Source organism: Theropithecus gelada, chromosome 16, assembly GCF_003255815.1.
Source record: "Theropithecus gelada isolate Dixy chromosome 16, Tgel_1.0, whole genome shotgun sequence".
Lineage (NCBI taxonomy): Eukaryota > Metazoa > Chordata > Mammalia > Primates > Cercopithecidae > Theropithecus > Theropithecus gelada.
In genome coordinates, this window is record NC_037684.1 from 26299811 (window position 1) to 26314748 (window position 14938).

The 14938-nt window shown below is 47.3% G+C and overlaps 1 protein-coding gene across 1 annotated transcript in view; it reads left to right on the forward strand.

The window, feature by feature from the left end:
• The window catches only part of SOCS7 (suppressor of cytokine signaling 7), a 51948-nt gene extending 37267 nt beyond the window's left edge, over positions 1–14681 (forward strand). Inside the window, exons 8-10 of the mRNA XM_025363456.1 lie at positions 4402–4537; positions 4931–5081; positions 8600–14681. Of these exons, the coding sequence (XP_025219241.1) occupies positions 4402–4537; positions 4931–5051 (257 nt within the window). The 3' untranslated portion in view covers positions 5052–5081; positions 8600–14681. The remainder of the gene's footprint in view (positions 1–4401; positions 4538–4930; positions 5082–8599) is intronic.
• The last annotated feature ends 257 nt before the right edge of the window (positions 14682–14938 follow it).

Consider the following 14938-nt stretch of genomic DNA (forward strand, 5'->3'; position numbering starts at 1 on the left):
CGCCACCTCGCCCGGCTAGTTTTTTGTATTTTTAGTAGAGACGGGGTTTCACTGTGTTAGCCAGGATGGTCTCGATCTCCTGACCTCGTGATCCGCCCGTCTCGGCCTCCCAAAGTGCTGGGATTACAGGCTTGAGCCACCGCACCCGGCAAAATATCTTTTTTGTAGACAGGGTCTCTCCATAACCCAGGCTGGAGCGCAGTGGTGCAATCATAGCTCACTGCAGCCTCAGCCTCCTGGGCTCAAGCAGTCCTCCCACTTCAGCCTCCTGAGTAGCTGGGACCACAGGTGTGCACCACCATGCCTGGCTAATTTTTTTAATTTTAATTTTTGTAGAGGTAAGGTCTCCCTATGTTGCCCAGGCCAATCTTGAACTCATGGGCTCAAGCAATCCTCCCAAAGTGCTGGGATTACAGGCGTGAGCCACCGCACTGGGCTGCCTTTTACTATTGCCCTCGTGCTTATTTTTTTCTTTTTGAAGGATTATATATAAGTCAACTAGACTCCCTAGTTTATTCTATTTTTACTTATACTGTTAAGAAAATGAGACTTGGAATGTGAAACAGATGTGATTCCTGATCTGATTCTGTCTTCAGGGGACAGAAAAACCTTTGGTGTGGCAGAAAGACGTGGGTGTTTGGGTGTTTATACCTGGAAGAGATTTCTTACCCCTAACATGGTCTTTGTTGAGACAAATGAAAAATAGTGCATGGCTACAGACTAGGTTTGTGCCCATGAGGACTGGAAGAAAGTTACTGATGATTCATGTTTGACTTTACCCTTACTCTTTTAACCCCAGTTGGGTCTTATCCTGGATTCTTTCTATTTTTAACTGCTTCTGTTAGCATGCTTTAAATGTAAGAGTTTTAATCGTTTGCTGCGCTTGTGGGCAAACAGTAAATGGTCAGATAAACACCAGAGAATATCAGAAAATTAACAGGTTTCAAATTGCTATTTGTAAACCTAAAGGCTAAAAGTAATATGATTAAATAGGCAAGTATATGTGGTCATTAAAATTTAAGTAGGCAAACAATCAGATAATTGTATGTTGTATATTATCCTGATCTCTTTCAGCACAGTGTTATCTCTGGGAATAAATTATTAGATATATAAATTACTTTTATCTCTGAAACATCATGTTGAGTTTACCAGTATTACAGCCAACCCCCCAAAGCTTTCTGTTTGCCATAGTTTAATTTACTAAAGAATATATAAATACCAGTGAGGGACAGGACAAATTCAAAGAGGCATTTGAACCCAAAATTATTTCTTAAAACCGCTTGAGTTAAATATATTCAAGGAAAAATTCACGTATGAGTTCTTTTTCTTTTCTTTTAATTGAGAGGACCAACCATGTGGCTGGAGGAGAGCAGTAGGGCTTCAAAATACAAGACTTAGTTTTGAAGGGGTGGGAGTGCCAGGCAGAGGACTAGGAGAGGCTGGTCATGAACCAGAGTGCTGTGTCCTGGACAACCTCCTTGTTAGATGGGCAGAGGTGTAGGCACTCTAGAGACCCTCCTGGAGAACCCTGCTGAGAGGTTCCTCGGCTATGGTAGAGCCACCGATAATTCTTCCTTAGGGCAGGTGTTCAAGGCAGGCCGACTTTATTGGCTCCATGCCACAGCAAGTTCTCTAAGCTCAGTGGGCCTCAGTTTCTTTATATGTGAAATGGGGATGGTGGTGTTTGCCTCAAAGTATAGTTTTAAAGACTAAATAAGTTATCATTATTACTATTATTTTTTTTTAGAGACAGGGTCATGCTCTGTTACCCAGGCTGGAGTGCAGCAGCGCAATCTTGGCTCACTGTAGCCTCAAGTTCCGGGCCTCAAGTGATCTTTCCTCCTTGGTCTCCCAAAGTACTAGGATTACAGGCATGTGCCACTGCACCTAGCCTGAGTATGTTTTTAAGATGAGCTTACTTGCTCAGTAACAATAAAATAATATATTTTGATTTCTTTTTTTTTTTTTTCCCCCCCAGAAAGTCTGTTGTCAGTGATCATGAAAAAGCTTTGGGATGCAGTGTGCAAGCTTTCATTTGTTTTGTTTTCATGCCTTCAAACAAAATTTTAAAACTTATCTGGGCCGGGCATGGTGGCTCACACCTGTAATCCCAGCACTTTGGGAGGCTGAGGCAGGTGGATCACCCGAGGTCAGGAGTTCGAGACCAACCTAGCCAACATGGTGAAACCCCGTCTCTACTAAAAATACAAATATTAGCTGGGCATGTTGGTGGGCACCTGTAATCCCAGCTACTCGGGAGGCTAAGGCAGGAGAATCGCTTGAACCTAGGAGTTGGAGCTTGCAGTGAGCCGAAATCACGCCACTGCACTCCAGCCTGGGCGACAAGGGCAAGATGCCGTCTTAAACAAACAAATAAACAAAAAAACTGTTTGAACTTAAACCCCAATAATAGTAGATATTTTATTTTCCAATCAGTTGTGTCTACAGAATTGTCTACAGAATGTCTTTTGATATGACAATGGCTGAGAATTCTTTGACAGGTTTTACAACTCAGATTCTTTCTCAAAGAATCTTGTTTACCTTCCATAGCCCCTTTGTTTATTGAAAGCAAAATATTCTTAGTTCCCTTGAACCCCAGTGTTCCTGCCATTCTGGATGTCTCTGTGCTGTGGCGTGGGGCCCTTTTTGGGGTGGGATTCCCCAGCACATAGCCTGCTAATACATAAGGAGGTGGTACTCCCATTGAGTCTATTTGGCATCAATCAGCAGGCAGGTTTGCACTGAGTAGTACTAAACCCAGCTTGCCCAAGTTATTGTGGTGGTTGTTCTTTTAAAAGCATCATCTTTTTTTGGTTTCCTGGCCTAAAATTTCAGAAGCAGGAAGTGGGGGTTGTGGATGGTGAGTATAAGAGGGGCTAAACCTGATTGTCCTGGCTTGAAGTAATAGCGGGAATAATAGGCTTGTCAACTTTGATCCCAGCTGTTACCTTCTACTTACCAGCCTCTCTGCTGAACCAGTTGGAATTTGGTGGGGACTCCTCTGAACGGCTTTTCTGAGTCCTCACTCTCAGGATACTAGTAGATGTGTCCAACAAGTATCTCCCATTCCCAGCAGGGATCCTTTTGATTCTTGGCCTTCCCAAGAGCCTCAGGCCTGGGACTGGCCACTTGGGTCCAAGCAGTGTCTCTAGTTTGGCATCATTGGACTACTCCAAGGAGCAGGACTCTCAGCTGTTATGAGTGATGCTAGGAGCCAGGCACAGTGGCTCACGCCTATAATTCTAGCACTTTGGGAGGCTGAGGCAGGTGGATTGCTTGAGCCCAGGAGTTTGAGACTAGCCTGGGCAACACAGGGAAACCCCGTCTCTACTAAAAATACAAAAATTAGCTGGGTACAGTGGCATGCACCTGTGGTCCCAGCTACTCAGGAGGCTGAGGCAGGAGGATTTCTTGAGTCTGGGAGGTCAAGGCTGCAGTGAGCTGAGATTGGGCCACTGCACTCCAGCCTGGGTGACAGAACGAGACCCTGTCTCCAAAAAAAAAAAAAAAAAACCAAAAAACCAGGCCGGGCGCGGTGGCTCACGCTTGTAATCCCAGCACTTTGGGAGGCCAAGGCAGGTGGATCACCTGAGGTCGGGAGTTCAAGACCAGCCTGACCAACATGGAGAAACCCCGTCTCTACTAAAAATACAAAATTTGCCGGGGTGGTGGCACATGCCTGTAATCCCAACTACTCGGGAGGCTGAGGCAGGAGAATTGCTTGAACCCGGGAGGCGGAGGTTGCGGTGAGCCGAGATCGCGCCATTGCACTCCAGCCTGGGCAAAAAGAGCAAAACTCTCAGGCCGGGTGCGGTGGCTCAAGCCTGTAATCCCAGCACTTAATCCCAGCACTTTGGGAGGCCGAGACGGGCAGATCACGAGGTCAGGAGATCGAGACCATCCTGGCTAACACGGTGAAACCCCATCTCTACTAAAAAAAAAAACAAAAAAACTAGCCGGGCGAGGTGGCGGGCGCCTGTAGTCCCAGCTACTCGGGAGGCTGAGGCAGGAGAATGGCGTAAACCCGGGAGACGGAGCTTGCAGTGAGCTGAGATCCGGCCACTGCACTCCAGCCTGGGTGACAGAGTGAGACTCTGTCTCACCAAAAAAAAAAAAAAAAAAAGCGAAACTCTGTCTCAAAAAAAAAAAAAAAACCACTCACACACACAAAAGTGATGCTAGGGAGGCCTTTGGCAGAGAATAGACTTCCTTAAGTGTGAAGGTGGTGGTGGTTCTTCTGGAAATGGAAATCAACAGCCCTTTGTGGAGGGGCTTTTGCACAGAATACATATATGAACCATAAAGAAGTCCCATTTCCCCTCCCTAGGTTCTCTTCATACAAGAAATGGTAGTTAGCTCCATTGTTTCTCTGAATATTTTTCTTTGTTTTCTTTCTTGAAGGACTGCCACCAACTCCTGTCCAGCTGCTCTATCCAGTGTCCCGATTCAGCAATGTCAAATCCCTCCAGCACCTTTGCAGATTCCGGATACGACAGCTCGTCAGGATAGATCATATCCCAGATCTCCCACTGCCTAAGTACAATGGGGTTCTTAGGGTTGGGACAGGAATGAGTAAGGGGGTTGTGGGGAGGTAACAAATGTCAGTGAGGCCTGCAAGCTACCTTCACAGGCAGAGTCTGGCATAAAATATTTGCAGACATCATTCTTTCACATTTCTTGTGTCTTAGCACCTAACTTTAGAACTGTCATATTGCAGCCAGAGGGAGGAAGGTGTGTGTGTCAGCCTCCCTTCTGCAGAATAGAGTAGAAGTGGTAAGGGTAAGGAAGACAGAACTATAATAACTGAGAAAATGGGAATTGTGTTTGGTCTCTACCATGTAGGGAATGAAGAAGAGTTGAACAAAGGAGTTACTTCTTTTATATTTTGCATAAAAACCTTTTGTGTATATCCCTCATTTGTTTTTCACAGACCTCTGATCTCTTATATCCGAAAGTTCTACTACTATGATCCTCAGGAAGAGGTATACCTGTCTCTAAAGGAAGCGCAGCTCATTTCCAAACAGAAGCAAGAGGTGGAACCCTCCACGTAGCGAGGGGCTCCCTGCTGGTCGCCACCAAGGGTATGAGCTCTCCGCCTCACTGCCCAGCCACATTTCTTACTGGGCAGTCATCATCATGCATTGAGCCTTGGGCCCCCTCCCTGCATCTCCCAACATGGATAGCCCCGATCCAAGCATTTGCCCATAGAATGACAAGATCTGACTGTGGAGTCCCCAAGGGGCACACAACCCATTTGGGAGGAAAGCAGACAGACGTGAAAGCAGATTGCCAGGAAATGTGCAAGCTAATCACTGAATGTGAGCAAGGAGGGGGACACCCAAGTGTAGCTAAGAGTGCGGCCTCTGGCAAGGAGAGGGTAATTGAAAAAAATAAAAAGAAGAGTGCAGCCTCCTCTCATACAGACTTGGGCTGATCTCCCTGATACCACACAATTGGCATATAAAGCAGGAAGCTAAAGGGAAAGGAAACTTCATCAAAGAGAACACAAACATGCCTTTAATTGCAACAGGCATGCACTTGAGTGAGACTCCACCATGTCCCACAGCTTGGAATATGGGGATGAAGAAAAACAGCCCACTCTTCTATTTAGAGTTCCATTTGGGCCATTACAAAGTAAATTGTTGAAGAGAATAAGTGAATTAACTAAGGAATTCATTTATCTACGAGGCTCTTCTCCCATCATTACACAGTTCTACTCATTTATTTTCCCATAAAATATCTTGCAATACTGGTTTGTGCAGATGAATTCCAATTAGTCTTTTAAATCGCACTAAAGTGAACATTGTGGGGCCAAGTTCCTGAGTAGGGAACACAATTGCCAGGGAGCCGTGACTTTGGTGGTGGTGGTGAAAAGCAAGATTGACTGCCAGTGTGTAATGACTGCTTTCTTCTGGTGTGAATCCTGGAGTAGATGTACAGTCTCATCATTTCTTCAATTATATGCAAATTCTATGCCTTTGGAAGTGACTAAACATCTAATGTCTGGTGTCTAGGTGGATTTCTCTGCATGATGGCTTTGCACTTGAGATTAGGCTGAGAGGTAGAGAGAGCACTAGGGAGGTCCACCTACCTGACTACCCTTGAAGAGTAATTAGGCCATTCAGTTAGAGGACCACGTCTGTGGGTGCAGTGCTGTAGAAGAACCCACATAAACAGGGAGCACATTCAGAGAAGGGCCTTGTAGCATTGGAGAGCTCAAACTTCATCATACAGGAATAAATGGCCTAGAAAGAAATGTGATTAACCGGGAGCATGGAGGTTTTAGGGAGGGATAGCTGAAAGATGCATTTGATGGGTTTTCCTGAGAAAGAGAGTGATTAACTTCCTCTCTGTGGTTCCAGTGGGAAGGAAGTTCAGCATTACCCTTATTCTTTGCCACAGGCAACAATCCTGATGTCACAGCAAAAAGAGATCCGAGGGTTCAGTTCAAACCTTTGCCAGTGCATACTGCTCCCAACACTCAAGACAAGTGGCTCCCCACCGGCCTGTTCCTGATCATGCCACACCCTTTCCAGCTGAGGCAGGGCCTTTATACCTCTAGGTCCCCTTGCCCAGAATGCTCTGCTCCAAGGCCTTCCCATATCACAGCAAAAAGAGACATGGACAAGGACCAAAATGAATGTAAGTTACAAGGAACTAGATTTCAGTCCAACTTTAGAAGAACGTTTTTAGCAGAGAGGTCCAAAACTGGGATGCTTTTCCTCAAGAGCTTCCATTCAGCAGATAGCTGTATATTTGTGTTTGTTCGGCACCCAGTGTGAATTGAGAATAGAGTGCTGAGCAAAGCAAAGGCCCTGTTCTCACTAAGCTTCCCTTCTAAGGAAAGACAGGCAACAAACACGAACATAAATGAATGGGCTAATTTCAGGTGACTATACAGTGTTGTGAGGAAAATAAAACTGGGTAAAGTTTAGTGATTAGTAGTGGGGTACTCCTCAAGTTTAGATAGTCAGGGAGAGACTTGCAAGGAGGTGCCATTTCAGCTGAAACCCGAGTATCAAGGAGCCAGCCATGGGAGTGCCTTGGAGCAGAACATTCTGGGCAAGGGGACCTAGAGGTATAAAGGCCCTGCCTCAGCTGAGAGGGATGTGGCATGATCAGGAACAGGCCAGTGGGTAGCCATTTGTCTTGAGTGTTGGGGGCAGTCATGCACTGGCAAAGGTTTGAACTGAACTCCCAGGATCCCTTTTTGCTGTGACATCAGGATTGATGCCTGTAGCAAAGAATAAGCGTAATGCTGAACTTGCTCCTGCTGTAGACCCTAGGAGCCCTGGAAGGGGGGGAATGTAACACTTCCCAAGGGAAAAGTCTTTTTTTTTTTTTTTTTTTTTTTGAGAGGGGGTTTTGCTCTTGTTGCCCAGGCTGGAGCGTGATGGTGTGATCTTGGCTCACTGCAACCTCCATCTCCTGGGTTCAAGCAATTCTCACACCTCAGCCTCCCAAGTAGCTGGGATTACAGGTGTGCACCACCACACCCAGCTAATTTTGTATTTTTAGTAGAGATGGTGTTTCTCCATGTTCGTCAGGTGGGTCTCGAACTCCTGACCTCACTCAAGTGATCCACGCATCTTGGCCTCCCAAAGTTCTGGGATTACAGGCATGAGCCACTGTGCCCCGTCGGGAAAGGTCTTTAGGGTATGAAATTTGGTCTTTATGACTTCTGGTTGTTCAGACTGATTTTAATTTGGGAGTTCTGAATGGCCTGCTTGGTCTATGTGTGCTGTTACCTGTGGAATTTCATGCCAGGGGGTTTGGAGTCAGGCTACAGAGTAATGGCGAGAACAGTGCCTGTCTCAAGTCGGAAGGTGGACGCAACAGTGGCCTTTGTGATTCTGTGTCAACCCTGTCCAGTTGACAGAAGCTGCAGAAATATAGAGCTCTCTGGCCAGGTGTGGTGGCTCACGTCTGTAATCCCAGCAGTTTGGGAGGCTGAAGCGGGCAGATCACAAGGTCAGGAGTTTGAGACCAGCCTGGCCAACATGGTGAAACCCTGTCTCTACTAAAAATACAAAAATTAGCCAGGCTTGGTGGCACACGCCTGTCCAGCTACTTGGGAGGCTGAGGCAGGAGAATCGCTTGAACCCAGGAAGCAGAGATTGCAGTGAGCCGAGATCATGCCATTGCACTCCAGCCTGGGTGACAGAGCGAGACTCCATCTCAAACAAAACAAAACAAAAAAAGAAATATAGAGCTCTTTCTAGCCAGGTTCAAAAGGGATTACTCCAGGGGCTCACTTCCCTTTTCAGTCCCTAGAGCAATTCAGCCTCAGGGAAAAAGTGGGTAGGAAATGAAGGGGTAAGGGAAAGGGAAAGAGAGAATTTATGCAATGTGGTAGGATATATTTATTAGTTATTTCGGGACCTTGTTTTGTCATCCAAGTCATAGGCTGCTCAGGTCCCCTGACAAAGGCCACTGCTGCATCCCTAGTCACATGTGGCCCTCGTGGAAGCATTCAGCTCTCCAGGCTCCATTCTCCTTTTGAGGTGTGTTGCTCCACCTCCAGTGCCTGGCTGTTCTTTCACTCCATTTTGGTTCTGTTCTGTTTAACTGTTTTAATTTTTTTTCCTTTTTTACCTAGGCATTTGGTTGCCAAGCTCCAGCTTTGAAGAACCAAATTAAGCTACCATGAAAAGAAGAGGAAAAGTGAGGGAACGGGAAGATTGGGATTCTCTGTTCAGAGACTTCGGTTCCCCACGCAGCCCTGGGGCTTGGAAGAAGCACATGACCGTACTCTGCGTGGGGCTCCACCTCATACCCACCCCTGGGCATCTTGGGACTGGAGGGGCTCCTTGGAAAACTGGAAGAAGTCTCAACACTGTTTCTTTTTCAGAAGTTTTGTTTTTGATATTTGTATTACTTGGTATGGAAAACTCACCTTGAAGGCAGCTGGGGTTTGTGCCCATTAGATTGAAAGTGGTATGAAGGGTGAGCAGGTCCAAAGAAGGGGTGGGAGGAGGGGACGGGACGGCCATTCAGCTGGTGCCAAAGGCAGAGTTAGAGTCTGTGCTGTGGGCCTGGAAGATGGGAGGAAGGGCCTGAGGTTTGCAAAGGACTGAGAGTTCCTGAGGGAGGGGGAGTCTGCTTCTTGTTGCCATGGGCAGCTGTGGTAGGAGCAGGAGAGAAAGGAGGGTAGGTGGTCTCGAAAAGAATATTGGGCAAAACCTGGCAATTGGCCTTAGCTGGGGGAAGTAGTGACTCCTGCATCCTTTTTTAAGGTTTAGGAATCTGAGTTCAGAAACACCTCTCATGGAAGCTGTACTAGTTGTCATTTACTTAATTCCTTAAGTTCCATGACCTGAAGTTAACCCATTCTTTCTCTGCTCTCAACCCATTCCCCCTTGAGATAACTGTACATGTCACTCTGGTCATGGTAACGGCATCCCTATTGCTTCTGCTGGCTGTCAAGGCAATCGTTTTTCTCATCACCTGGGTGGTTCAGAGCCAATCATGGGCTGCTGAATTTAATGGAGCGTGCTTCCAGGTTCTTCATGGCAAACTGTACTCATGACTTAGGAGTCAGTGTTACTTCCATATGCCTGTCAGCTTATGAGGGGGAATGTGGAGGAAGGTGAGAAATGCAGCTCCCACAGTTGTGCTCTTCCTAGAGAAAGCTCTCAGAACGCAGCCCTCACAGGATTTCCTTAGGTCAGAGGAGAGCATCGCATCTCATGTTTTTAGGTTTATCACTGCTGTCCCACTTCTGAGATGGGAGGTAGCAAGGGCTTCTATATTTTCCTGTGTTCATTCTAGCAACCCAGACATTTCCAGATCAGAGCTTGCTGGTCTCCACTCACTGGAAAGTCTGTCAGGTGCCGATTTGAGAGCTGCCTGTCTTCTGGCTCTCAGGAGGAGCGGGCAGAAAAACTCCAATGGTCTTTAATGGTTTCTGCGGCTGGCCATGGCCAATTCATATGACGCTGTGAGTTTGCTTTCTTGTAGAGCTGCTCTGGGGAGAGGTTTGCTATTGAGATGTAACAGTGGAGCTGTTGGGTCTTCATGACTCCTTTGCGTGTGTTCTGTGAGACTCTTTCTGGGTTCCCCATGCTTATAGCTGCCTCATCTCACAAGATACTAATGTCAGGTTTGTGGCTTCCTGATGGTTTGGGTGGGGCCCCAGTGTCTTGGTAATTTATAGGACCACCTCATCTGGGAGCATTGCCTTCTTCCTTAGTCCTGCATGTAATGACCAGTCTTCCTCCTTGTAGCTGAACAGGGAGGAAACTTGCACCATTACCTGACCATGGAGGGGCGGCCCACAAGATGAGCTTTGCACCATAAACACAGCCCACCTCTCATGTGTCATATGGTACCTCTTCTTTTCTTGGCTTCCATGGTAGTATTACCAACTATTACCAATTAAGCAAGATTATGATCCCAGAAATTGGGTTAGCATGTGAGTGTTGCCTCTTGAGAGTACAAGTGATATAACTCGCCATCTTGCAGGAAGTGCCACCCTGATACAGAGCCTGAAGTCTGGAATCCATTGAGATCCTTGGGTGGCGGATATGCAGCCTGGGAGCTTTCTTTTTTTCGTTCCTTTTCAACCACTCATAATTTTAAGATTATTTTTTAGTGTGTGTGTGCCTGGCTTTGTGCTAGATACTATAGAAAACAAAAAAGGTAAAAGACGTAATCTGTGGCCTAAGGGAGCTTTTAGGTGACTGCTGCACATCAAGCAGAAAATCAAGGACCATCTAAAGACATTTGTAGTGGATAAGATCAGGGTAGAACAGATGGTCTGGGAAAGTTCTGTGCCTCTGAGGTTTTGGGTTGTAGTTAATGGCAGGACAGACAGTGAGATGAGAAACACATGAACAAAAGCAAGGAAACAGAAATCTGCATGGCATGTACTGAACAGTGCACAGCCCTGTTAGAGCTACATGGTTAAAGAATCCTTTCCAGTGCAGTTGTCTAGATGGAAGCTTCTCAGCCACCAGGCAGACCTGAGTGCCGAGGGTTTATGCTGGTTAGGTGGAGCCCAAAGCCCAAAGGAGTCAGCAAGGCTTCTGCCCATTGCCAGGGCCTCACTATGGTCAGCTCAGGCCATGTGAGGGAGGCAGAACCTGCACATACCTTATGTTACTGGGGTTTCTTCTGGAGAACTCATACACTCAGGTACAAAACAACCCAACTGAGGAGGTGTGACCCAACCTCACCACCCACCTTTCTTCTCTTGGGGAGGGTCGTGTTGAACTGTGTCTGTGATCTGTCGGTGCACTGGTCCCAGCCCTGGCTGCAGCCTAGTCCTTCCTCTGTGGAGTGGGCTGCAAAACAGCAGTGCAAGAGGAGACAGGTGTGGGTGTTTGGTGCCTGCATGGGTGGCCTTGCACAGAGCAGTTAGAGGAAGATGAGGAGGAGGCATGGGGCTGGACCAGCTCTCTGGGATGCAGCCTGGTCAGAGAGTAAATGGAGCAGAGGAACAGGTGCAGCAGCTGGGGTAGCACCTGCCCTTCACCTCCCCAACCAGGCCCACCCCTCCTTCACCAGTGCTGTGTAGAGCTCATTTAAATGTATTCCTTTCTAGGTCTGGGCGCAGTGGCTCACGCCTGTAATCCCAGCACTTTGGGAGGCTGAGGTGGGCGGATCACGAGGTTGGGAGTTCAAGACCAGCTTGGCCAAATAGTGAAACCCCATCTCTACTGACATACAAAAATAAGCTGGGCATGGTGGCCTGTACTTGTAGTCCCAGCTACTCGGGAGCCTGAGACAAGAGAATCATTTGAACCCAGGAGGCGGATGTTGCAGTGAGCTGAGATCGCTCCACTACCCTCCAGCCTGGGCGACAGAGCAAGACTCCATCTCAAAAAAAAAAAAATTTCCTTTCTGGTTGTATTTTCAAGTCACAAATTGGAAAAGGCTTACATCTAGAGACCCACTATTGATTTCTAAGTTGTGGGTGGGTGAGACTAGTGGCTTCAGTGCCTGTATAACCCTCACCTGTTTATGACTGATCTTCTGTAACCTTCCTCAGGTTGAGAGCCAGTGTGAGCCAGTGACAACTACTGCTACAACTTGCTGTTACTTGAAATTTGTGTGCTATGTTAGGAGCATAGGAGTAGGCGGGTGGGGGTTTTGGTGTGGGCACTAGATAAGTGGGTGGCAGCTGGCTCTTTGGAACCATTGGTGCTGACCTTGGCCTGGTCACCTTTTACTTTACCTAGGTAAAGTGAATGTTACATCCTGGAACCTGAGCCGTGGAGGTGGCACCGCCTCCCTGAGGAGAAAGGTGTGACCAAGGGAAGCTCCCGCATGGCTCCTGCTCCTTCCACTTCCCTACATTTCACTTGGGCTAATCATGTAAGCCCCCCTTGAGGTTGGGGATGGTGTGGAGATAGCTGCAGACACCCCTGTAACAGACATCCAGGAAGAATTGGGGAGTGGGGGTAATTCTAGTTCTCAGGCCTAGAGGTGAGAGGTGGGAGTAGAACCAGAAGTGCCCTGGAATCCAGCCTTGTCAGCCCTCACCCCGGGGCTCCCAGGAAAGCATGGCATGCTTGAAGCCCTCTGCTCCCTGCAGAAAGTGGGGAGAGGAGGAGCTTTTTCCTTCAGTTAGAGCTTTCCCTTCCCTGCTGCCTCTCTCCCTTAGCTTTGGAGCCCTAAAGTTAGTGGACAAGACACTGGGATAAAGCTCTACAGCTGCTGGAACGTCTGAGTCTGTGTGTGTGCATATGCGTATGCGTGTGTGTGTGTGTGTGTGTGTGTGTGTGTCATTTGCAGAAGTCTTGCTACCAGTTGGGGTGTTAAGAGCATCTCCACTGGGCGGAGACCTGGCATTTGTTTCCACTTTTAAGAGAATGACACGCCCCCTGTCATGTAAGGGAGGAGCTATTGAGTTAGACATTTTCCCTATGGGAATCCTGGGTTTGGTTTATGGGAAAGGAGGGAATGGAGAAGTGATTTTTATCTCTAATCGTCAACACAGCTGTTCTTCCACTGAATTTGTGCTATTGCATACATGTAGCCATCTTTCTTTTCACTGCAGCAGTGTTTATCAGTAGTTGAAAATGATTTATTTGCTCCTGGGGAGTAAAACCTTTTTTATTAAAAAAAGAAAAAGAAAAAAAAGAAGAAAAGTGTGCCCCCCTCCTTCGCCATGATAGCTATAGAATGGTTGGGCCACAAAGGTCAAGTCTGCATGTCCCTGTGGTAAACCCTGCTTTCACATTGGAGCCTTCTCGCTCAGCACAAAACAATCGGAGGCCTTGAGAAAATGGAGAGCAAAGTCTTGGGAGCAGTGAAATGGGGGTTGGATCATAGAGACAGGCACTGGGGACTCGGGTACTGCAGTTAGGAAAGTAGCGTAATGAGTTGTACTGAAAATGATGATTCTCTAGTGTGCCAGAAAAGGACTTTTCTTTACATGCAGATTTCATATTGTCTTTGTCCTTTTCATTGGTTCTTGACCTTCCTGGTAGGTGTCGCTCAGTTTCTTCCTGTTTTCCTTCCTGTCCTCTCCACACCTGCTATCCTGTCCCACTCCCATCTACCTCCCAGGAAGCCAGCCCTGCATGCTTAGTTCATGACCTGCTTCACTCCCATTTCATTTCTAGAGGGTTTAGAGGGGACCTGGAACTGCTCCCTTTCCCTCTCCTACCCGCTCCTCCTCAATGCCAAGAGGCCTGGAGGGGCAGACAGAAAGCTGCTGGCCACAGCGGGAAGACAGGCATGTTTGGTTGCAGCTGGACTGCGATCGTAGTTCCTCCTGGAGATCGAGTGTGAGGAACTTAGGACACTCTTCCTCAGACTCTGGGATCATCACATACCACACTGCCCCGCTCAGAGCTTCGTCCTGAGCTCCCTAACCAGCTCAGGTGGAGCAGAAGCCTGGTCTCACTCCTCCATCTCTGGTGCTCCCTTGGGTGGGGACCTGCCCCTCACTCTTAGGCCCAGAACCTTGTCCAAGGGACAGGTAGGGTCCAGGTGCCACTTTGGGTAGCTGGCTGTTGGAATGCCCAAACTGGTGCTGCCTGTGGCATAGCCACTGCTGTACGTTTTTGGTTGTTTTTAAGAAACTCGATGAAGAGGGGTGTCATTCCTGGCTCGGGGTGGTTGCCAATTTTTCACCAGAAAGGGAGCCACCCCCTGCAACCACTTCTGTCCCCGTTAGCCCCCCTCTGACCTCCAAGCCAAAGCGTGGCCTGGCTTTTGTCTTCCCATTTAGTTTTCCTCTTTTGCCCTTCCTTTTGTGCTTAATTTATTAAAATAGTTGCTGTATAATTTATTTTCATAAACTATAAAAAAATACTAAATGGTTAAAATAGACTTGCAGGCCAATCTTAAATGGGGTGGGGGGTCTGAGGGTGGGATGGGGAAAGGGAAAGAGGTTTTGATATAAACAAAACAAATGCACTTTGGGTGTGTTTCGGTATTTTTCTGGGGATAGAGGGGGTGGGGTTAGGGATGTCCCTGTAGATTAGTTCCAGAATGGGGTGTCTGTATATACTGTATTAATAGGCATGTTTGACTCTCGTAAAGGGACATTAGTAGCTGCTGCAGGTCCTGTTTGGAAACCCCATGTACAATTCCCAGTTTTTTGTAAGTGTCAGTGCGAGAGACATTTGACTCTTGTGTTTGTATCTCCTTTTTATGATTGCTGTACCTACCCATGTCTTTTTGGGGAGGGGTGAAAAGAGATTTGAAATAAAAATGTTTAGAAATTATTTCATGTTCTTTGGGTTGTTGTTTTTCACTCCCTCTCCCATCTCATGTGACTCCTGATATGCCCCAATAGGATCTGATGACCCAGCCCCAGGGAATGGGTGATCCTTGTGATGTCAGCCAAGCAGAGTGCACGCAGCACTAGGCTTGTCAGAATTAGAGGTGCTGAAAAATCCCTGAGGCTGATGGCTACTGCTCAGAGCTACCTTCTCCTTCCCTAGGAAGTGCAGGAGCATTCCAGAGAGCTTTCTGGGACTGC